Source organism: Sarcophilus harrisii, chromosome 6 (assembly GCF_902635505.1).
Source record: "Sarcophilus harrisii chromosome 6, mSarHar1.11, whole genome shotgun sequence".
Classification (NCBI taxonomy): Eukaryota; Metazoa; Chordata; class Mammalia; order Dasyuromorphia; family Dasyuridae; genus Sarcophilus; species Sarcophilus harrisii.
This window is the reverse complement of record NC_045431.1, coordinates 2,472,672-2,498,039: the sequence shown is the minus strand read 5'-3', so window position 1 is coordinate 2,498,039 and position 25,368 is coordinate 2,472,672. Positions and strand designations below refer to the sequence as shown.

General features: G+C 41.2%; 1 protein-coding gene across 1 annotated transcript; it reads right to left on the bottom strand.

Moving 5' to 3' along the window:
* On the bottom strand, window positions 1-25,050 carry OTOP1 (otopetrin 1). Its single transcript, XM_031942451.1, has 6 exons — window positions 24,702-25,050; window positions 14,526-14,662; window positions 13,253-13,311; window positions 9,107-9,237; window positions 6,147-7,057; window positions 1-600 (listed from the first exon to the last, which is right to left on the bottom strand). Exons 1-6 carry the CDS (start codon window positions 25,048-25,050, stop codon window positions 430-432), a joined length of 1,758 nt encoding a protein of 585 aa, XP_031798311.1. The 3' UTR covers window positions 1-429.
* Between the last annotated feature and the right edge of the window lie 318 nt (window positions 25,051-25,368).

The following is a 25,368-nucleotide window of genomic DNA, read 5'->3' as shown; positions in this document are numbered from 1 at the left end:
CAATAAAGAGTATTATATTATCAGTGTTTATGTGTATACAAGTTACCCTGGAGAAAATCACAAATTACATTACATCTGTTCAAAAATGAAATATCAAACTTCCCAAATCGATAATATATTCTCCAATTACAAGGCACATGCCATTTAATGGAATTATTTCAAAAGGAACTAGAACCAGGAAAAAAATATGATGTCATCATTTTAAAAAATTCAACTTGAATGTAGATTTTTATTCACCGAAAATTGGAACACTATTGAGGATAAAAAAAGTTTCCCTAAAAGTATAGTAAACACAATGATTGCATATAAAAATCAGGAAAGCAATAACAGTCGATTTAGTGTCCCTGTGTTTGCTGACATAATATTTGCAGAAGTCGGTGGTTCTCAGATGGCAGGAGAATGACTTTGTGGATTTGTTTGTTCCTCCGTCTAAGTCTTACAATAGACCTCAAATAGAGAGGCAGCTGAATGCATCCGGTAGAAAATAGAAAAAGGCATCGCAAGGTTAACCACGATTATCCAAGGTTCAAATCCAAAAACAATTTCTTCTAATCCGTTGTCGTATTCAGGCCGGCATCCAAAGGCAGGTGGGATCCAGAGCTGCACGAGAAGGGAAAAGAACTGTATTGTCTCCTGAGAAGCCTTGGCTTGGGATCTACACAAAGCCCAGACAAAAATAGCCTCTTCTCTCCAGAGCTGACCTCTGCTTTCTGCCGCCCTTTAATCCAGCTGGCCCACCTTACTGTCAGCTTGGGCCCGGAGAGGCTCAGGAACCTACCCTGCCTCACAGAATCGGAGAGGAGGGAGAGACCCCCGTGGGGATCTATTCTAAGCCATACCTGAATAGGAATCTCCTGCAAGATCAGGTAGCTTTGCCCTCTCCAGAAAGCCCTTGTGAGAAACTTGAGGAGAATCAAAGTAATAAAGTAATCGAGGTCAGTGGCGTGGCTAGTCCCACCAGCTCGCTGTCTTGGGATCCCTCCGCTTTTACTCACCATCTCTGACCCGATTCCCCCCGAAGTCATCTCAGGGCTCACTTCGCCACCGATCAGGGTTTTAAAGTCTTTTGAGTTGTTTTTCTTTACAATGTTATCACTGTATAACTTGTTCTCCTAATTCTGCTGCTTCCAATGAATTCTGTCACTGTCTGGCTTGTCATTTCTCACAACATCTTAATATCTGGATAATTCATATAGCCTACTTTGCTCAGCCTCTGTTTAAAAGGTTAGCGTCCCCTTGGTTTCCAGGTTTGAGCTACGACAAATAAAAGTGCTATTAATATTTGTGTACACACAGCTCCTGTTGCTCTTTCCTTGCCGTCTCTGGGAGGATGTGCCTGTCTTTCCATAAGCCCTCCAACAGCCCACTCCCAGCTTTTGACATTTTTGCCAGTTTGCTGAGCATGAAGTGAAACTTTGGGGTCATTTGGCTTTTCCTTCCTTTTATTATTCGGAGCAGTCTTTTAGATGGTTGCTATAATTATTCTTCAGAAAACTGTTCCTATCGTTTGTTGTTTATTTGGATGGTTTTGGTTTGGGGGGGTCTGGATCTGCTGATCTCTTTGAGGCAGGAAATGCAGCTGCCCCTGAAGCCCACTGCTGCTTGATACAGAAGCTTTGGCCTTTTCTATTTCCTATCTGGCCCACTTATCCTTCCTTAGGCAGCCTGGTCCCCTCCTCCCTCTACTCCTGGGACTCATCACATTAATGAGGGATTTATTGCAGGCACCTAACGGTTAACCCTAATCCATCTCAGAGCTCCCTAGCTCGAGTAATCCACCAGCTGCAGCCTCCCAATTAGCAGGAATTAAGGCAGGTACCACCGTGTCTGGTTGTGCCTATCCCTTTAGTCTTATAGATTTGGTGGGGTCCTAAAACCCAATGTCCATCCATTTTGCCCAATATCACAAGGCTTCCTAATATCATCTTCCCCCCAGAATGAGAGAGGCAGTTTCTCTGCCCTTAATTATTCTCTACTTCCTAACAAGGTACAGTCTATGGTAGACTGGTCTCTGTTATACATTTGAATTGAATGGAAAACATCACAGCACGATAGAGAGGAAGGGCATTGAATTTGGAATTAGGGAATCTAGGTTCAAATTCTAACTCGGCTGTTTACTAGCTATTAGAAATTATGCAAATTACCCTTTCTGGATCTCAATTTCCTCATCTGTAAAATCAAGAGGTTGAACTAGAACAGGGCTTCTTAAACTTTTTTTCACCCAATAACCCTTTTTGTCTGAAATTTTTATATGACCCGGATATATAGGTACATAAACTAGGTCTACAAATCAAACTGATAATAAATCATAATTTTGCAGCTCCCACATTCAGTTAAATGATGTCACAACCTTTGATGTACCTTACAATTAATAACAATCCTCCAATACCCTTTGCAATTTTTCAGTTTCCAACTTCTTTTTGAACTTCCAACTTCTCCCACAAACCTTCTTTCTACTAAAAGGAAGGTTCTTTGTTCAGGCCTTTGCCTTGATTAATAAGACGAAACTCAGAGGGGAAAAAGAACTTAAGGATTTCATTTTTTAAAAATACATCAAGTAATATGTGGCTGTATTGAGTCAGATTCAAGATGGAGCCAGCTTTTATGGAAATGAGATAAAGACAGTTCAGGAGACCCCATATCAGCAACAGAGGATGGACTATTGCATCTCGGCTCCTCCCCAAGGGCTACAAAGGGAAATGACATTGTAGAAAAGGGTAATAAACTTCTATGTGCTATCTAACAGGTAGGGGATGAGCCTCCATAATATGGATCACAGATAATACAAAAGCTGCGGACTGCGTGATCCTCCCCAACTGATGGATAAGCAGGACTAGGAACAGTAGGGACACCGAGTCAGCATAACTTCCAATACTTTACTGGCCCACAGTGATGGCTCCCTTTTAATAGCAAAGAAAAGAATAGCTAGCATTTATATAATGCTTTAAGATTTGCAAAGGCTTTCCACATATTATCTCTTTTGGTTCTTTTCTGGCTATGTGAAATAGGTGCTATTGTTGCCTCTATTTACAGATGGGAAAACCAAGGCTGAGAAAAGTCAAATGACTTTCCTGGAATGGCACAGCTAGCAGGTCTTCCCAGCTCTCTCCAGAATGCTGCCTTGCTGGTTCTTATGGCTTTCTATAGCACTAATTGCCCCTGCCAGAGTCAGCCCTTTCCAGAACACCCAACCTAGTATTCTTTGTTGTGATTTTCCATATATTTCTTGGTATCTTAATACTCCTTGAGGACAGGATCCTACATCTTGTTTTCTTTCTATTTTCCCACTGTTGGTCTCTCCCATAGCAGGTGCTTTGCAACTATTTGTGCATTTGGCCAAGAGGGTTAGAGAATTCAATTCGATGAACATTTATCGAGAGCCTTTCCCTCAATAGAAAAAAGAACGAGGAGAAAGAGGAAGAAGAGAAGGAAAAAGAGGGGGAGAAAGAGAAGGAAGAGGAGAAAGAGAACTTTCAGCTGCCTTCTTATGCTGGAAGATTCCTCTGCTCTGCTGCCTCCTTTCCCACTAATGGGTTCCTTGTGAAATTTCAATTTGAGGAATGGTCTAAATCACCATCCTTCATTCCTCTCCCAACTCTTCTGAGACTTCAGATTTTGGGATTAGATTGGATTAGATTAGTGGCCAAGACAAAGAATTAAATATAGGGTAAAGAATGGATGAAGCTAATGGAAGGGGGGAATAGGAGAAAAGGGATTCAAAAGAAAAGAAATGAAAAGAACTGGAGACCAAGGAGTGTCCATCTAATAGGGAATGGCTGAAAAAGGTTTCAAGTGAATGTAATGAAATATTATTGTGCCTTGAGAAATTATGAAAGAGGCAATTAGAGAATTCTAGACAGTCTGGACTGTTGCAGAGTGAAGTGAGCAGAACCAGGAGGAACAATCTATATAATTATACAATAGTGACAACATTGCAAAGAAAAAACGACTTGGAAAAGTCTTTAAAACTCTGATTAAAGCAATGACCAGCAGCATCTCCGGGAGAGCCATGCGGCACCACGCCATCCACCTGGAGGCAGAGAATTGATGACCTCAGGAAGACACGGCCCCTTCCGGGTTGGCAGGACTGGCATATTGGTCCCAGTCAGCCGTGTGACAGGTAGGTCCCTTTGCACCCTGGACTTCAGCTTCCCTATCTGAGGATCCCAGGGACTTGCCATCAGCCCTTCCCTCCCTTGGTGAAGCTGAACTTTTTTACGTGTGAGGCTTTGTACATACATTTGTTAGAATATAAGCTCCTTGCGGACAAGGGGCATCTTTTGCCTCTTTGTATCCCTAGCACTTAGCACAGTTCCTGTCACATCGTAAATTTTTAATAAATATTGAGTGAGCGTGACAGGCTCCTTGAGAAATAAGGGGCCAGAAGGCACTGGCTCGCTTTTTCTTTGCTCTCCCCGGTGCACAGGTCACTTATTTTTTCATTCATTCATGAATCTGTACAATGAGGGGAATGAAATGGGGGAAAATCACAAGGTTCCCATGGAGCACCAGATAGGATGCATTCTTTAAAACCCACAATACGGAGCCCTGAGATTGCTGCTCTTATCTTTCGCTTGGCTTCGGGAGCTCCCAGAAAGAACCTACTAAGTAGAACTGGTGTTTCTTTTTACCTGCATCAGAAAAAGGATGCAAGGATGTCAGCTGTGAGAAGTCTTAGAGTGACTGCTGCCAGAACTGAAGCGATAGTCACATAGCGAGGTCATTTTGTTCTCAACATTAAGAGAATTTGTCCCCACGCTCCAGGAGCCCATTTGTGGAGCCAGTGAGGACAAATTCTATCGCCAAGAATTCTGTCTTCTTCTGTATCTGTGACTCCTGATCCAACTTACGGCTACCATAGGTTAGAGGAGGAAGTGTCTTAGAAATCATCTCGGCCCATTCCTGCATTTTATGGACAAGGCAACTGAGGCCCAAAGACTAAGAATGACTTGTCCAAAGCCACGCTGCTACTAGAATTAATAATAGAATCAAGATCAGAACACTGACATCCAGTTCAGTGAGCTTATTTTTTTCTTATCCATTTTCTAATACTAATCTATAGAAAACAAAGTGTGGAATAATGTTTACATTGTAAAAAATCAATACTTTAAAATGTTTCTTTTTTTATTTTTCTTTTCTACTTTGATATAGACCCATAATCTCCAAATGAATTGGTGATTTCTCCCGATGGGGAAATTTCCTTTAGTTCAAAGCCTGTTCTACAGTTAACAGTGTAAGAAGGTGCTCTGGAGCATTGGCTCTTGTCCAATGCCCATCTTGCCATCTTATTCACAAAATAGAGGCTAAACCAAATAATTGGCTGAAATCTAGGCCTTGGGTAGCCAGAGGCAAAGTGACTTGTCAGGATGAAGCAATTATGTGGCAGGGTGGGACCTGACTCAAGGTCAAGACTGGCTCTTTATCCATTATGCTTATCCTTTTGAGTAATTCTGCTCAGACCCAACAGGCAAAAATAAGACTAATGGACCGAAGTTTCAGGGAAGCAGATTTCTGCTCTTTTAAAGGAAGAAACTCCCAACATCCAAAAGATGAAATGGGCTGTTTCAGAAGGGAACACGGGACATTATATTTAAGGAGAGACTAAAAGGTAAAGGGGATTCCTTCTCTAGACAGAGATTGGACTAGGTGGTCCCTGAGATTTCTCTCAGCCTTGATGTGCTGCAGCCAGCTGGAGAGAGCCGGTTGTCCAGTTTTCAGTATGAGCCTTTATACCTCAGAAATCAATGCTCTATATCAGAACTTCACTGATTGTTTTCTTGATTGTCCATGCTTAAGAAAGTAATGAAAAAAAGGTCAATGATGTAGGTTAAACTTAAAATATATCCTGAAGACATCTGTTTTTTTTTTTTTTCCAGAGAGGTGATTGTTAAACGTTTACCAGAACAAGCCTGCTCTAAGATTCTATCATTCTATGGCTCCAAAAAATTCAAGACCTTTTAGTTCTGCTACTTATTCATTAGACAGATTATCTAACATATTATTTAATGTTTTATTTTTCCCAATTACATGTAAAAATAATTTAAACATTTTTTTTCAAATTTTGAGTTCCAGATTCTCTCCCTCCGTCCTCCCCTTTGAGAAGGCGAGCAATCTGACATAGATCAGACGTACGTAGGGAATCTTACCGAAATGTTGCAGAGGAACAAAAAGGCTGCGATATTTCTCAGGATTTTCCTCTTGGTATTAGTGGGCAAGGAACTGGGACTGCCGTCTGCACCTGGGTTGTTTTCCTGGTTCTGTTCTCTGCTCTCCCTCAAACAAACACTTCCGTTGAGCACGTGTGACAGTTCTCTGCTGTTGGAAGCAGCATCTCCTGTACCACCATTTTTTTGACATGAAGGAGTGAGTGGAGCGGGATTCCTACTGCAAATGGCCATGACCCTGAGGGTCCTGATATCCTCATTATATCTCTCAGGCTTGCGGTGGATGGATTCAATGATGAAAAGGTTTTGAATGTATTTCTCCAGAATGGCCAGGATAGAATACGGCAGATTGTACCACGTGTACGCGGGGTGTTCCTCGGCACAGATGATGGCCAAGATGGATCCCCAGGAAATCAGCCAGGACCCGGACGCAGTTCCTATCAAGAGGTCCGAGTCGAGCTTTCGGGCAGGGTTTTTGGACTCATCCAACACCGTCTCTTGCGTCCTATAAATCCAGACTCCTGTAAGGCCGGCCACAACCATCAGCATCAAGGAGGCGGTGGCGTAGATGTAAAACATGATGAGTGCAGACTCGCTTTTGGTCTTTGACCGCCCGATCTGGATCAGGTAGACTGCCACGACGCCGATGGTGATGGCCAGCACCGTCAGCCCCACAGCTGTGCCCATCATCACCCCGTGGAACCTGAACTGGATCTTGGGGTGTGGATGACTTTCAACTTTGCGTCCAATGTTTTTCCACAAGACATAGAACATTGTGGAGGCCAAGATGTGATACTCTATGTTGAAAGGATAGAGGTAATAGATTCCTTGTGAGATGACGGAGCAGAGGGCGGTGGACGTGCAGTTACATTCAGGGGAGTGGTCATCTAAGACTAAAAGAAAAGACAGATCACAACGGGAGGCACAGTCGCTTCATGCAGACGGGAACAAAAACACAAATGTCTCGATGTCCATGATGGTTCAGTACCTATTTCATACCAAGTTTCATTCAGTTCAGAAAAGGTCTTAAGCCTCCATTCTACACAGCAAAGTGAAGCTTCCTGCTCTTCTAGGCAAACCAATCTGTGCTCAAATCCAATTCAATTTATCTTTATAAAGACTAGAAGGGGGGCAGCTTGGTGGCACAGTGGATAGAGCACCAGCCCTGAAGTCAGGGGGATCTGAGTTCAAATTTGACCTCAGGCACTTAACACTTCCTGGCTGTGTGACCCGTAGGTCAACTGACAAACATCTTTAAAAATAATTTTAGCATAATTTGTGGAGCAAATAATTGTAAACTGATATTACAATTTTACTTTGAAATAAAATTGTAGATAGTCTTTTTTTTTTTTTGCCTTATAGATTTAAAAAATGCATTTCAACAATGAATAGAACTTAGTTCTTTAAGCTATTCTTAAATTAAAATTCTTGGCACTTACCATGGAGAATCAGGAAGGATCATGCACAGAGGAAGAGAAAATCCACCCTGCCCTCCAGGAGTGTATAGTCTAGTGAGAGGATAAGCCAGCTATCCTATGACTATCAAACTAGATTGTGAAAGTTTAACGAGAGGTTTAAGACATTTATGTTAGTCCCAAAGAGGAAGGAACCACTGTCCAGAAAGAAGAGAAGAAAGAAATCTGGGGCAGGCTTCGTGGACGAGATGGGATTGCTTTGGAAGATGACTTATAGAATATATAGATGCAGGCAAAAGTCAGGGGGAAAGGCCATTAGAGGCAGAGGGGACGATTTCCATCGGATCAAAAGTTTTCCCTCCAGCTTTGGTATCGGTTCAAATTGCTGTTTAGGATTTATATTAACAAGAGTCCTACATAGATGTGCTCAAAGATTTCTAGAGGATACAGAAAATACAGCACAGTACATTCATACGATGATTCTTATTACAAAGTCCACGATTTGATTCTCACAAAAACCCTGCAAGGTCAATAACAAAAATGTAACTATTTTTGCATTTCACAAAAGATCAAACCAAGACTTAGAGAATATCTAATATAGAATCGAGCTCTTTTGATTCCAGATCTAGAGTTCTACCTATTATACTTATGATTAACCAGGACCCACATAGGTATATGCTTACATGCATGCACATGTACAGGTGCACACAAATGCACACACATGTTTACACACTCTGAAGAGAAAGGAATAATATCATAGTTTTAGCAGAAAATGAATAAATATACTGTGGGTGGAAAAACATATGTTTTAAGTAGACTAGATGGGTCCTTTAAAGGGGTTAGGGAACCATTTGTCTTTCTTGCCACCTGAGGCCCAAGAGGAGTCTGGGTCAGAGGTCTGATTGGATCTCTTCCTGCCCTGCAGAGAATACGCAGAATGGCTGATTGCTGTGCTGACTAGGTAGGCAGAGAGAAGTGTATTATCCGACTGAGTATTCTCTTAGTCTTTTGTTACCAGTAAAGTTGCTTTTATTGTATTTTATGGGCCAGGAATCACTGGTCTGGCCTAAGTTGGGCTTGGCCAGAATTTCTACATTTAACCCCAGTGCCAGCCTCTTACACCCGTCCTGAACAAGGAGGGATTGTCTTTAGACAGATCCTGGTGGAGTGTTGCAAAATCTTCCGTCATTAAGAATGTTTTTAAGTTCAGTGAACTCTGTTGAATAATGAAAGGAAGCAAAGACATGCATTTTAGAACTATTGTCAACATTGAGTTAATAGGAAACAAAAAAAACAAAATGCAATTCGCCATTGCCTCTTGTAAGCACTGAAGGTGAAGAAGAAGGGAATAACCATTTACTCAGCACCTACTAAGTGTCAGGCTTTGTAATAAATTCTCCTCATGAAACCCTGAGAGGTGGATGATGTTATTTTCCCTGATTTATAGTTGAGGAAACTGATGCACAGTACATACAAGGCAATGCCAAAAATTTATCAAAAAGGAAAACATTTACCCCCAAGTCTTACCTATTGTGATGTTTCCAAAGCCTAAAGTCATCAGCCTTTCCTTATGTTCATTAAGCTGGTGTTTTGACTCATTCAGGACACCATTGGCCCAGAGGAGCAAATTTGTGAATACAGAATGGATCAAGCCGAACCTAGAAAACATGGGCATTTGCCGGATGAGTAGTTCAGGGACAGGGACAATCAAAGCAGAGTAATTGATGAATAGGGCCAAGAAGGCACAATCAATCTCTCTTTTTAGGGGCAGGGTCACTGGGTCCTCTGAAAACACAGAATCCTAATTTCATCTCTGGTAAAAACCCGTCATGCAGCAAAGTTGGCCATGGGCTAAGCCAATAATGTGCAGCATTCCCAAAAGTAGAATTCCTGGAGCTGGAGCTGGTAACAATGGTAAAAGCTGGAAGGACCCTTAAAATACAAGAACAGAGAATCTTCCACTGAAGAGAATCCTAGAGCGTGGAATAGCAAATAGTAGAGACTCAACTCTCTGATCTTCACCCAACCCTAAATGTGCTTCCCGACTTCTTTCCTCTAGCCTCGGAGGATAACTTTCACTCCACATTCAAGGTCACCCATATTCTCAATCCCATCCCCTCCCTTCAATGCTGTGAACTTGTTCCATTTTTCTCTTCTCAAGAACCTTTATTCTTCTTTTCTTAGAAATCTCCCATCCTCATAGTAATTCCCTTGAGTGCTATTTGTCTTTCTCCCTCTCCTCCCCCTTTCTTCCAAATTTCTAGAAACAAATCATAAATACTAGCTATCGCTTTTTCCAAAATACCCTTGTTGCTCCCCTTGCAATCTGACTTTGATTCTTTCCACTCTAATGACCACTACTATTCTCCAATATTTCTCAGTCTGTGCCCTCCCATCCATCCACCCTGGGACCACTCGAACTTAGGCCACTTTTGTCATCTAGGACTTTGGAACAGCATCCAAACTGGTCACCTCATCTCCAGGTTGGCTCCAGGCTGCTTCTCCAATCTCCCCTCCACTACTATCCAAACAGATCGCTATATCCACTATTATCCCATCACTTCTCTATTCAAAAATCCTCAGTGACTCCCCATTGCCTTCCAAATGAAGAGTAAACTTTTTGCTCTGGTATTCAAGGCTGTGCAGCCATGTACGTGATTCCTAGATATGATTTCTCTCCATATGCTCTACTTTCAGGTCAAACTCAACAGTCCTGCCCTCTCCCAACCGTCCCCTTGCTAATGCCATGCCTAGAATGCTGTCCCCCGCCACTCGAATTTCCATTCACCAAAGTCCTTCCCCTCCTTTAATGCCCAACACAGGTGCTGCCTCCTCCATGATGACATCCCCCAAACACCCCCATATTTTTTTCTACCAGATGAACTAAAATTTGTCAGATTCAATTAGAACTGAAAGGAATTTTATATTACACATAGGCAATGTTACAGATAGAAGTAAATGCAGAAGATGGCTACGGAATGTTAGAACTGAAAGGTTTTACAATATATTGTACGTATGTGTCTAAATATATGTATATATGCATATATGTAAGTGATGTTAAAGCTGGACAGGACTTTAAACATTATCTAATACAATCACTTCATTTTAGAGATAAAGGCCAAAAGTCACTTGGCCAAAGTCGGTCTGAGGCAGAGATGGTACTAAACCTCACTGGGACCTGGTGAAAACCTGTGGAGCTGTCCAGTGCTAACTGGAGGACGAGTATTTTGCCACTTGGATACAAGGCACCCTTTGTCAAGAGTGGAATTTTCAGGTAGTAATGAAAAATAAAACAGAATCTTGGATGCTATTCCTGAATCAACATGGATGTACAATTTGTTTGCTCTTGATATTTGTCTGGCCCCTCTAGATTTTATCAGTGTAGTGCGATTTCTATGAGGTATTGTGTAGAGCGTTTAATAAACACAGACAAATATTATTATATTTGACTCAGACGGTCTTTCATTTGCTAACAATACATATGGCTCCACGTTCTGCTTTTGTTCATATACTTCCTTGTCCGATTGACAAGGCTCATTTCTGCCTTTCTTTGCCAACAGTCATTGCCTCTAGCAACTAAATCTGGCTATGTTCCCTGTGTTGATCTGATTTGGAAACTTCTCTGGGACTGCCTCCTTTTCAAACATTAGCTCCAAGAGAATAAATGAAGTTGGATCCCCAGCTACAGACAGAAATCCTCCAGCAGAGAAAAAAGCCCTTTTAGGAAAAACCCAGTTCTTTTGTCTTTTTTCCCCCAACAGTGATGCATATTTACAAGCGCATTCTGAAAAGAAAGGCCAAATTTTTTTCTGCTAGAATGATTAGGGTCTAAATGCTCTGAGGCAATGTATGTTCTTAATATAAATAAAGAATATAGAGAGATACTTTTATATGTATATGTGTATATAAAGTTATGTTCTTACCATTTCAATAATCTTGTTTGTTTGGTTTTTTTAATTCTTTTTAAGTGAGTGCAAGGGACAATGTTGTATTCAATAATCTTGTTAATGAAAGTATTCCCTCCAATAGTACAGGCACAGTACAGCTATTTCTTATCTTTTAATTCTGAACAACACTTTTTCCTGCCCTCATGTAAATCCTAGATAAAAGATATATCAACTGACTAAAACCATTACATTGAATTCCCAGTCCCTATATCTATGCCCACCTGCATTTTTGATTTCCTTCACAAGCTAATTGTACAATATTTCAGAGTCTGATTCTTTTTGTACAGCAAAATAACGTTTTGGTCATGTAGACTTATTGTGTATCTAATTTATATTTTAATATATTTACCATCTACTGGTCATCCTGCCATCTGGGGGAGGAGGTGGGGGGTAAGAGGTGAAAAATTGGAACAAGAGGTTTGGCAATTGTTAATGCTGTAAAGTTACCCATGCATATAACCTGTAAATAAAAGGCTATTAAATTAAAAAAAAAAGATACATCAACATACTGGGGAGCTTCCTCTCTAAGTTTTAACATTATGTTTTAACAATTTAGTACTTGAGCTGTCCATCCTATGCTAACTAGCCCACTTCCATTTTCAGTCATATATATCTTTTGCATATTTCTTACATACAAAGTAAAGTCATCATTGTTAATATGTTTGAGCTAACTTACATCCTCTACACACATTTCTATTATCCTTTGGTTCACCCATAGTTTTGATTACTCAAAGACTGAAATGATGTATAATCGATCAGGAAAATATCAATGTCAACTTGGTAAAATTTTGCGACAGGGATGACCTTCAGGACTATTGGAAATGCTACAAGCAATTCAACTTACTCATCCTCCTGATCAATTTTATTCTAGTTTATTGTCTATTTGTCTGAATTATAAAATATTTAAAGATAGATGACTTCTATAGATTAATTATCTATAAAAGTGTATTTCACAGCCTACACAATAGACATTCTGCATTCACTTGGTTTTTCCCATGTGGGTAGTCAGAACCAATTATTTTGAGTGATCTTGAACCTCATCTAGAAGGTTCACTAATGTTTATAGAATTTTACAGAAAATGTAGAGGACTATGAGCAGTGGTATCCCACAAAATAATCAGAAACAGTTGAAGGAAACTGGTTTAAAGAAAGCTTGGCAAGAAATCTAAGCAAGTCAACCCAGGGGCATTAAGTTTGAAACTAGTTAAACTACAACAAACAAATAAAAGATGGAAAATATCTGTAAAGAATTTTATAACCAAATAATTTCACCGACAAAAGTAGTGGAGTAATTTAGATTCTAAAAATAGGGTTCCAAATGAGGAAAACTATTTGTGGTAAATATGGGAGGGAAGAAGGGGAGAAGCAGAGAGGGGGAAGAGAGACAGACAGACAGATGGATGGACAGAGAGAGAGAGAAACAAAGAGCACTAAAAAATTGATTCTCAAAATATATGAAGGAAGAGAAGATACCAAAGGTGAGAGGAAATGTAAAATGCTATTATTGATCCCAAAAAGTAACAAAGAGAACATATAATATAATATAATATAAAATAAATAGACTGGGCTTTTCTGTGGCCTCTTTTAAAATCCCTTGTGAGAATAATGGTAATATTTATAAGCCATTATTTAAAGTAGTGAATACCTTTTGTTTAATAAAACATATTTCTAAAAGAATATCAAAATCAATATTTGAAGCAATTATTCTTTTTTTTTTTTTTTTTACCTTTCAAGTGTTTTGAAAGACTGAATAATATCCTTTGCATGCCCCCAAAGGAAATATACCTGAATAGAAATAAATGCAGAAAAAAAGAATCATTTAGACAGGATCAACTTGTTGAATAATCAGCTTAAAAGGAAGAAAGCAAACTTTTTTTTAACCTGGCTTTATCTTTGAATACTTGAGAATCTATAGACAGACAGTAGCCAAAAAAAAAGAGGCTAAAACTGAATGGGGATAGTTCGAATTAGAAGAAGTCCATTCCAATCAATGTATATTCTAATGGTCTATTGTCCATTGTCCTAAAATGTTTCTAATACTCACATGACATTCAGGACAAATTACATAATTATAAATTCACCTTATGGAAGAAATATTCTCAAATTTTGAAAATTCTGGGAGAGAATGTCAGGGCTAGAAGGGACCTGAGGGAAAATGTAATCCTAACACCATTATCTTTGTTCATGAGGGGACCGAAGCCTCTGCTGAGGATCACATAAGTCAATGGCAGAGCCAAGACTAAAACCATAAAAACAATTCTCAATCTAACAATAATAGACACTTTGGGTCTCAAGCCAAAAAGCACCTTGGAAACTACCTGGTATAATCTCTTCATTTTCACAGATGAGGGAAGTAAAGCCTAAAGAAGGAAGGGATTTGCCAAGATTACACAATTAGCAAGCAGCAGAGTCTGGATTTGAATCCAGCTCTTCCCATACCACATGTAGTGTTCTTTCCATTGCACCGTGTTGCTGAAGCTTATTCAGCACCTGGTTATTATTAAACAATTCCATAATTGTGTCTAGTTTGGAAATAAAACACCCCTATTACTAAGAGAATGGAACATTAGTACCAAGACCTTCAATCCTTTTCTGTATGTAAGAAAAAAATGATCATAAGGTTCTTTATATTGCCATCTCGTCAAATTCTATTTTACTTTATCCTGAAGTATTTTTAAAGCCAAGAATTAAATTATCAAAACATAAGATTTATGTTATGATTTTATTTTGAGCTGCTGCTCAAAACACACTTTTACCACATTTATAACAATTATGTTTCCAAGAAGAAATCATATCCTTCCACTTACAATTATAAGGTAGCATATTACAGAAGTTTAATTTTTTTCCTTAGCTACTTATTACAGGAAATGCATCATTAAAATAGCTATTTTCCTCAAAATTAAACCTTTTAATAAAATTGAGTGAAATGAAAAATGTCAGAATGTGTAGAATACTTGTTGAATGATCAGCTTAAAAGGAAGAAGGCAAGCTTGTTTTACCTGTGAGAGAGTATGGATTGAATGGGCAACTGGAAAGACTCCTTCTGTTGCTGATAAACATTCTGCAAATCCCACAAAGTATCCAATTTTAAAGCAACCTAGCACAATGGTGATGGCGGCAAAAAGTGTGATACTACCTGAAAGAACAAAAGGTTAATGGGCAGTAACCATTTCAGAATCATTTCTCAATAAACAAGAGGACTGGTCTTGAGTAGCTCAAGAAGACATGTGAGCATGGAAAGCATCATAGCCCTTCTTGGGGCCTCCTTCTACATAGATAGAGCCTTACTACTGGATCCAAGGATTTATGGATACCATATGGACCCGTGGAGACTAAGGACCTTGCATCACGCATGTACAACACACAGCAAGACACCAAACACGGTCATATATGGCTCCCACAAAAGAGAACAATAAAGCTACAGTTCTTAACCTAAGAATGCTCCAATGACAAATAACAAAACCACCCAACATTCCATCTCCATTGTTCACCGGATTATAGGAAGAAGTGCAAAGAGCTTCCTTTCTTCCTTCCTTCCTTTTTTATTTATTTTTACTGGAAAGAAACCAAAGATATTGGGATCCTTACAAATATTTGATATCAACCACAACATTTTAAAGTTGTTTGCAATAATGTTTGTTAGAAAGTTAAATTGAACATGACATCAATTTCCACTCAACAAATACTTATTCAAGAGCTAATAGGAGGCATAAGCATGGAACCACAACCGGACCATTGGACTTATGTTCAGAAAGACCTAGATTCAAATCCAACTTCAGATACTGAGTAGTTTTATGACGTTAAGGAAGGTACTTAAGCTCTGCAATGCCCGTGGCCTCTTGTTAACGTGTCCCAAAAAACATGAAAACAACGAGGGAATAAGGAGAAAATATATTATCTCTAGGCTTCATCTCACAGAACAGGTGGGAGGCTAAAACAAGATGAGCATAAGACACTTTGCAGACTCAAAAGTTCTAAGTAAGCTTCAATTATTTTTGAGGCAGCCAAGGTAGAGAGCCAGAGTACTAGAGCTGAAGCCAAGAAAGACCTGAATTCAAATCCAGCCTCTTATTCTTCTTAGCTATGCAAGGTTAGTCACTTAACCCCTGGAAAGCCCCTTACTTTTTTTTTTTTTAATCCATCTGTAAAGTGGCTAGAATAATAACTATATAGGATGTCCCAAAAGTCTTAGTGCATTTTTTAGTTTTGATAACTTTAATAGCACTAAGACTTCTGGGTCACCTTATATTTCTTTCTTCACAAGGTAGTTATAAGGACCAAATGAAATCATTAAAGGAAAACAGTTTTCAATCTTTAAAGCTATATATGTACATACACACATATGTATACACACATACACACACTTATATACCACTATATACACACATATATCCATTGATATAAATATGGATATCTACTATATGACGCTTTAAGGGACTATATTTGCATATATGTACATTTATAGTATTTGAAATACATAAATTATGTATACATGTGTATGTATATACATACATACTTATGTGTATATAGCAGTGACTATTAGGTAAGAGATACTGTGTTTGATTTACTGTTTTGGAAAAAAAAAATAACAAGCAATTGGTCCTTTACTCTCCACTAAAGTCTTTCTCTCGTGCCTCATCATGGTGAAGGAGGGACTTTGGTTTCCCACAGGCCAGGACAGCACAGCACAAGTTCTGTATTTTATGTGGATGGGGACTCTGGACTCAGGTGACAGATGATGAGTTCATTATCTGAGGACCAAGATGACGAAGTGTACAGAGCTCATCAGCACAAGGTTTGCCACTAAGTAATATATTGTTTGGCCAAAGTAACCCACACAGAACCTCCATAAAGCCGAGAGTGAATACCATCTTTTTGGCCAAACTCGTCTTTCAGTATTTCAGTATTAAAATCATGGAATCTGGGATCGGGATAACAATAGTAAAGTGATAGTAGCTTTGCCAGGTATTACCGGTATCACCTTGGGCAAGTCACTGAACTCAGTTTCCTCGTATATAAAAAGGAGAAAAGTTGTACAAGTTGGAACTTAGGTTCTTTCCAGCTAATATTCTGTCTATAATTATATATTTCCTGGACCCGTTTTGAAAAGTCCTTCTGAAATGCTTTTTATTTTTTGGAAATTATTTACAATAGGAAAAAATTCCTACATGAAGACTCATTGGTGACCCATCCATTAGATTGGAAAAGATGACAAAAAAAAAGAAAGAAAATGACAAAAGGCTGGAGGGAAAACAGGCATATTAATTAATGCACTGTCAGTAGAATTATGAGCTGGCCCAACCATTCTGGAAAGCAATTTGGAATTGTGGCCAAAAAGTTTTTAACCTTTAAACTAGGTTATTATGTATATAATTTAAAGAGATCAAAGAAAGAGGAAAATGATCCATATGTACAAAAAATTAGTTATAACAGTTTTCTTTTCACAAATAATATTTTGTTTTTCCAATTATATGTAAAGACATTTTAAACATTCATTTTCAAATTTTTTTGAATTTCACATTTTCTTCCTCCTTTCCTCTCGTCTTTCTTCCCTAAAACAGCAAGCGATTTTTTACAAGTTATATATGTGCAATTGTGCAAAATGTGTTGTGAAAGAAGAAACTGACAAAAATCAACAAAATCATTAAGAAATTTTAAAAGTGAAAATTATAGGCTTCAATTTGCAATCAGATGGCATCAGTTCCTTCTCTGGATATGAAATGCATTTTCCATCCTGAGTCCTTTGGAATTGTCTTGGATCTTTATATTGTTGAAAAGAGCTAAATAACCCATAGCTAATCATCATACAGTGTTGCTGTGACTTTGTACAATGTTCTCCTGATTCTGCTCACTTCACTTTGCATCAATTAATGTAAGTCTTTCCAGGTTTTTCTATAATCTGCCTTAGAGAAGTTCTTTTGGAAATCAGGAACAGCCCATCATTTGGGGAATAGCTGAATAAACTCTGGTATATGAATGTGCTGGAATAGTATTATGCAGTGAGAAACTACGAAGGGAAGGATTTCAGAGAAACCTGGTTAGATTTGTATGAGTTCGTACAAAGTGAAAGGAATAGAATCAAAACAACGATTTATATAATAATAATATTGTAAAAAGCAAACAACTTGAAAAAGCTCAGGAGCTTAGATTAATGCAATGACTAATCACGATTCCAGAAGATTCATGATGAAACATACTACTCACCTCTTGACAGAAAAGTGATAGACTCAGCATGCGGAATGAGAAGCATAACTTTTGTGAGGGCTTTTTGGTGACTTTTTTGAACATGATCAATTTGGAATTTATCTCCTTGCCTACACACACACACACACACACACACACACATTTAGAATACATTTTATTTTTCTTGCTTTCCCAATGTAGAGACAGGGGATACTGGGAGGAAGAGAATTCAGATCTGAAAATTCAGTTTTTAAAAAAATAACTTTTAACACAGTTACAGCAAAATTATGTGAAGATCGACTAAGATACAATTGACTCTTCTCTGTTTATAGTGATCCAAGACAATTCCAATAGACTTGAAATGTAAAATCCCATTTGCATTCAGAGAGAAAACCATGGAGATTTAATATGGATCAAAGCTTACTTTTTCACCTTTGTTTGTTTGTTTGCTTTTTCTTTCTTGGGATTTTTCCCTTTGTTCTGATTTTTTTTTTACTAAATGCCTAATATGGAAATAAGTTTAAAATGATTGTACATGTATAACCCAAGATTGAATTGCTTTCTGTCTTGGGGAGGGAGAAGGGAAAGGGGAAAGGGAGGAAAAAAATGGAACCAAAATCTTACAAAATGTCTAATGAGAGAGACTCATTGGTGGTATGATATGATGCAAAAAAAAAAAAAAAAAAAAAAAAAAAAACATGGACTTGGAGTTAGAAAACTGTGAGTTTGAGTTCAAATTCAGCAACTTAGTTGCTGTATGATTCTGGCAAGTCACTTAATCTTCAGTTTTTCCCACATAAAACAGGAAGGTTAGATTCAACTCAGAGCAGCTTGGGGGCACCATAGTGCTTGGGCTTGGGATAAGGAAGACTCCTCTTCCTGAGTTCAAATCTTATGTCACTTATGTTGTGATCCCACTTAAGTCCCTTAGCCCGGTGTGCCTCAGTTTCCTCATTTGTAAAATGAGCTGGAGAAGGAAATGACAGTATCTCCAGTATCTTTGCCAAGAAAACCCCAAATGAGGTTACATGGAATTGGACAACACTTGACTGAACATCGAAATGATTGAACAATAAAAAGAGTCATCTCCATTCTAGGTCCTTTCTATCCAGCATAATCTATGATTCTGTGTCTGGAATACTATGGGATACTGTATGATTCTACGTATCCTAAGGAATTAGAAGAATACAGATGGCAGTATTCCCACAGCAATATTTTCACTGGCTCTATCTTTTTTCCACCTTCGACCACAATTCCCAAGACTCACATAACCTGAGAAATAAATAGCTGGAGTAATCCTGGGTAAAACTTATGTTTTGGAAGAAAGAAAAATGAATCTATAGCCCTTCAGAAAACAGGAAAGGGAGTGGGAGGAGCAATTCTTTCCCACGGAGACGACTCCACAAGTCAATTGCCTTTTCTCTTCATAGAATCAATCATACAATGATTTCTACCACCACACACATTCCTCCTCCCCCCGTGGGAAAACATCATAGTCATTTTACCAAACCGCAGAATTGTTATATTAACCCTGTAAGCAATTCCAGTCTGGTCTATCCTCAAAGGAACCCTCATTATGTCCAGTAATCACGTGACCATGTCACGTAATTTTGCTGTTACTGTGTTAAGTTTTTTTTAACTAAAATTTCAGTTCTGAATCCTTTTCTTCCTACTATCCCCTGCTTCTGCGTTAAGAAGGAAAGAAAAATAAAACCCATTCTAAATATATCTGTGTGTATATGGAAGCATATACATGTAGCTATGTGCGTCTATCTATATCGATATTTATAGATCCAGTAAGTCAAGCTCCAGGACGCAGATGTTACATCTAGTGCCTTAGTATATGTATTCATATTCCTACCTTTTCTATGCTGTGTTTGAAGGGCACCAGGAATGAGCCTTATCCAACATTTTTTCTTTACTAGCAAGACTTAGTTGTTTTTTTAATTCCACCATTATATGAATATAATGGAATATTCTTGTTTTATAAGAAACAATGAGCAGGCTGATTTCAGAAAAGCCCGAAAAGACACGAACTGATGCTGAATGAAGTGAGCAGAATCAGGAGAACATTGTACACAGTAATAGCAAGATTATGCGATGGTCAAATAGAATGGATTATCTCCTCCCAGCAATACCTTGATCCAAGACAATTCCAATAGAATTGGGATGGAAATTGCCAACTATATCCAGAGATAAAGAGGAGAGGAGAGAGGGGGGAGAGAGGGGGAAGAAAGAGGGGGAGAGAGGGGAAAGAGGGGGAGAGAGAGGGGGAAAGAGAGGGGGTAGAGAGGGGGGTAGAGAGGGGGAGAGAGAGGGGGAAGAAAGAGGGGGAGAGAGGGGGGAAAGAGGGGAAGAGAGAGGGGGAAAGAGGGGGAGAGAGAGGGGGAGAGAGAGGGGAGAGAGAGAGGGGGGAAGAGAGAGAGGGGAGTGAGGGGGGGGAGAGAGAGCTATGGATACTGAATGTGGATTGAAACATAGTATTTTCAGCTTTTTGTTTGCTTTTTTCTTTCTCATGGCATTTTCCCTTTTGGTTTTGTACAACATGAGAAATATGGAAATATTTTTGGAAGGATGGCACATGTTTAACTTACAGAGAATTGCTTGCTGTTGGGGATGGGGAAAAAAGGAGGGAGGGAGAAAAAAATTGAAATTCAAAATCTTGCAGAAAGGAATGTTGAAAGGTATCTTTACATTTGGAAAATGCATTTAGTAAAATAAAATGCTGTTGAGGAAAAAAATAAAATAAGTCTCCCCCCCATTTGAATTTCATTGCTTTGTCTTAAGATGACTGACTCTAGAGCTCAGTCATTAATTTAGCTTTAATTCATTTTCCTTTTTTTTTTTTTGGCTGAGTCAATTGGAGTTAAGTGACTTGCCCAGGGTGACACAGCTAGGAAGTATTAAGTGTCTGAGATTGGGTTTGAACTCAGGTCCTCTTGACTTCAGGGTTGGTGCTCTAACCACTGCACCGCCTAGCTGCTCCTTGGTGTTAATTCATAACAAAAACATCATAAATTTAGAGCTTTAAACTTTTTAAAATATCATTTATCTAGTCCAACCCCCTGATTTTGTAGATAGGACAACTAAAGTCTATAGGGATTAAGAGACATGCCCCAAGTTACAGTTACTAAGTGGCAGAAGCTAGATTTGAACTGAGACCCATTTTGTAAATGGGCATATTCTGATTTACATTATTTTCTCTTAATTTGTACTTTTTGATAAATGTTTAAATGTATTTTAAACTTAAATTCAAAATGAGAAAAGGAGAAAATAAATATTGCCATGTACACATTGCATTGATATTCTTTGTCTATTGTAGTTTTCAGATAGTCCAACTATCCTCGAGCTATTCTCTAGATTAGTTGCTTTCTGATGAGATCTTTCGCTTTCTTTTCTTTTTTTGATTTTTCTGGTTTTGTTTTGTGATTTCTTGTTGTCTTAGAATGTTTTTGTTATGAACTAATACCAAGAAGCAGCTAGGTGGTGCAGTGGTTAGAGCACCAGCCCTGAAGTCAGGAGGACCTGAGTTCAAACCTGCTCTCAGACACGTAACACTTCCTAGCTGTGTGACCCTGGGCAAGTCACTTAACCCCAATTGCTCAGCAAAAAAGACTTCCCCTTGGCCATCTCCAGTTTTTCAAGAAATTATTTTATTCCTTAAGTTTTTGATTCTTTATTTCAATTGGTTGACTTCCTTCTCATAATTTTCTTGATTTTCTCGGATTGCTCTTATTTTTTTCTAATTTTTACTCTATTTCTCTTATTTGATTCTTAAAGTCCTTTTTAAGTTCTTGCAAGAACTCTTTTAGTGCTTGGGGCAATTGGACATTTCTCTTTGAAAAAGGAATGACAAAAAAAAAAAAAAAAGAAAAAGGAAAAAGGAATGACATTTTAAGCTCCATCATCTTCCTCTGAATCTGAAGCCAGATCTTCTCTATCTCCATAGTAGCTATCAATGGTTGGTTTCTTCCTTCTTGGCTTACTCATATTCATTTTTTTTTTTTTGGCTTTATTATTTTTTAACAGTCATTGGTGTAATCAAATTGTAGTCTCAATGTACGGGGAAGGCTACCCCAAGGCTCAAGTCCTTCTTACTCTTGTTTTCTGAGATCTGTTTCAGGGACCAACTTCGGGCTTTTGCCTCCCCTCCTAAGCCACAGGGAGGGCCCCCAGTCACACTGTCGCACTAATGATCTTGCTTTCTGCAATCCCTCCAGTGACTGCAGATTACAATTGTCCTCTCTGTGCCTGGGAAACGAAACCAAGGACTCTGCTCCCCTGCAAGTGCCCAGAGCCATCGAGGTCCCAGCCCCCCTGCTGCTGCTCTCACCAGGTGTCTGCCAGCTTCTCCCTACAGCCCAGGATGTGTCTGGTCAGCACAGCTTGGCGTCTCTCCATAGTAGAAAGTCCTTCAATCTTTTTCTAGATGAAAGTTTCTAAGACTAAAGCTATTAATCCCCCTAGCAGCCCCACAAGACTTGTTGGTCTGGAGGCGTCTGCACTTAGGCTGAATCTCTGCCCCTGCAGGTTGCATCTTTAATGGGGTCTCCTCAAATTAGAACAACTGCTTTAGTCCAAGTTGATTCCCAGTGCTCTAAGATGCTTTGTGTGTGTGTGTGTGTATGTGTGTGTGTGTGTGTGTGTGTGTGATGGAATATTGCTTCCCTTCTGGGGGGGGGGAGGAAGGGAAAGAATGGAGAATTCCAAATTCAGACAGAAAAGAAGGCACCCCACAGTCCCGGAATCTTTCCAGAAGTGGCAGCCATGGGTTTTACCCCAATATGGGAACAATCTTTGTAGCAATTCGAGTCATCCAGAAGTGAAATAACCCTCTTAGGGAAACTTCAGGGGGGAAGCAGGTTCCCCCTCACTAGAGGCGCATAATCCTTCTTCATTCCGCTGCAGAGGGGATTCGTGTTTAGACATAGATCTCCTCCCCTCTATGTACTGAGTTTCCTGACTCAACTCTGAGGTTCTGCCCTTGGTCCCACAATAAACTGATGCTTGCAGAGGGACAGGAGAGCTACAGATTCAGCACAAAGAAGAAAAGTGCTCACAAATGCCAGCCCAAGACAGAAATATTGGCTTTCCGATTTAGTGGGGACCCCTACTCCTGAAAGGTGGGGTTTCAGCAGATCAATTTTCAAGGGAGGCTCAAAAGAAATCATGTGGGAAACTTGTGAAAATCTCCCAGGAGGGAAGCTGACGAGTTTCCACAATTTTTCAGCATAACTACAGTTTTCCTTCTTCACTTTCCAGGCTCACTGCTAAGCCGGGGTCATTTACTGATTCATCATGAGGTGAACCTGCACAATGTCTGCCTTGGGGCTTGGAGCTCACAATGTTTTCCCAGGATAATGAGGCTAGTTCATCTTTAATTTAGAAATAAAGCTTCCTTAACTATATCCCATGAGTCAACTTTCTCTTTTTCTTTCTTTTTTAAAAACATTCATTTCCTTTTAAATGGATGAGATGAATCAAGCAACTCCATACCAGCGTAGAATCAAAAAGATGATTGTACACGAAGCTGCAAATATTATGCACAAACTTGCCCTTCCTTTTAAAGATGTAAGAAAGTTCTTGAATTTCTTTTTTTTTTCTTTTTTTGTGTGAATTTCTTTTTTTTTTTTCCTTCCCCTCCTGCACCCTAGAGCCGGCTACCATTGGACCCTTCTAACTGAGCATCCCCGAGGTACGGGATCCTTTGCCTTTCTCCCCAGTTCGAGAATGGCCGGCGCTGACGGTTCCGTTTCTCTAACTCGGATTCATTTCAGTTCCAAAGGAACCACTGGGAAGCCACCGGCAAGGCCAGTTCAAGCAGCCAGACGGCTAAGACGATGCTGCCCGAGGGTATAGATAGGAGAAAGGCAGGGGGAGGTGTCCCTGCACCCCAATGCATCGGACGCCCCCCTGCTAGTGACGCTCCGACCCCGGCTTCTTTCACACTCCCGCTTCCGGAGAGAGGCCAAATTCCCAATTCTGAAAGGGCAGCTCTGCTCTGATGCCCCCGAGGTCCAGGCTCCCGAAAGGACCCGTGACTTCTCATGGGCTTTAGGATAAAAAATGGCCTTTAAACCTTTTCAAAATCGGACTCCCTGTCTCCTGTCCTAGGCTTACTTATGTCTCTCCCCTTCGCGTGCTTTCTGCCTGATAGGGTGACAAATAAAGTACAGAAGACCCAAGTTCAAATCCTGTCCTAACTGTGTGACCCTAGTCGGTCAACTAACTTCTGCCAAACTGTTTTCTCATTGATAAAAGGGGGCTGGCAAGAACCCCGCGTTTCTAGCTATTGTGGGGACAGAGCAGGTGGGAGAGCGCGCGGAGTTGCTCGCGCAGCTTAAGCTGTCGCCGGCCAGCCCCCGGCATTTGGAACCGAGCGCGCGTCCCACAGCGCAGCCCCAGGCGAAGTCGGGGGCGATCTGGCTGAAGCCCGTAACCTTTTGCCGCCAGGCGCCTCTTTGTGGGGAGACCCACAAGCCGATGCGCAGAATAATCCTGGTGCGAAATGCATGAAGTCAAAAGGGATGCGAAAGGAAACCAGTCACATGGAAAGAAACTTGTCAGAATACTGGGAGAAAGCAGCTTCGCGGCCCTCGCGTTAGGAACCTTAGCGCGGGGGGAGCCTAAGAAACGCGGGCCCGAAGACCGAGAATTTGCCCTGCCCTGTGGGCCGGTGTAGACCTCGACTCTTTCGCATCTGAATCGGATTTTTTGACCCAGGTCGCACACATAGTCAGGTGGAAGACCGGGGCTTCAAACGCGGGTCCCGGACCCCAGCCCGCCGCCCTCCGCCCCGCCCGGGACTCCTAGGCCCCTCTCAGCGCGACTCCCGCGGGGTCGGGAAGGGGTCTGGAAGGGTGACTAAGCAGGAGAGGGCCGCCCGGGGCGGCTCGGCGCGCCCCGGGGACGGAGAGCCCTCCCCCCCCCCCCCCCCCCCCCCCGCGCCGTGGGCCCGCCGGCGGCCCGGGCGGGGAAGGGCCGGCACTCACCCCGCAGCCAACGGGCCCCGGCGTGCGTGTCCTTCTCTCGGATGAGCCTCCGCTGCGCGTAGCTCCGGCCCACGTACCACAGCATCCACAGGAGCTGGATGAGCATGAGGGTGATGAGGAAGGAGAGGAGGTGGCCCTTGCCCACGCCCACGGCGTGCACCGCCCACGCGAACATCAGCAGCAGCCCCGCCACGAACACGTTCAGCCCGTACTGGCTGCTCAGCATCTCGGCCAGCTTCTGAGGGGAGCCCGCCAAAGCGGCGGCCGGCGGCGGCCCCCCGAGCTCCGCTCCCCGCGCCCCCCCGGCCGGACCCCGGGGGGCCGCCGGCAGGTGGCGGTTCGCAACCATGCCCGGCTCGCGAGCGCCAAGGAGACGCCCGCCGGACTCTCCCGGGCTCCCCCGGCCCCCGCCGCCCCCTGCCCGCCCCGGGAGCGAGTTAAAGCCCCGAGGGGGCCGAGGCGCCGGCCGCTGTGCTGAGAGCGCTCGGGAAAGTGGCGGCCCCCGGGGCGGCTCCCTCGCACGTCGGCCCCGCTCCTTTAAGTCTGTGCCATGCCGGCGCACTGACTGACACTCCCCCGTCGGGCTGGCTTTTAAAAGCGCGGGGTCGGACCGAAAGACACACCCCGGGTGCTGCGGGGTCGGGCCGAGACACACCCCGAGGGGCTG

Coding starts and splice junctions, on each gene's coding strand:
- OTOP1 (XM_031942451.1), bottom strand. CDS start 25,050: ATGGTTGCGAACCGCCACCTGCCGGCGGCCCCCCGGGGTCCGGCCGGG. Junction 9,238..13,252: donor TCTTTCAAAACACTTGAAAG/GTAAAAAAAAAA, acceptor CATGTTTTCTAG/GTTCGGCTTGATCCATTCTG. Junction 7,058..9,106: donor CTTTGGAAACATCACAATAG/GTAAGACTTGGG, acceptor CTTTTCTTTTAG/TCTTAGATGACCACTCCCCT.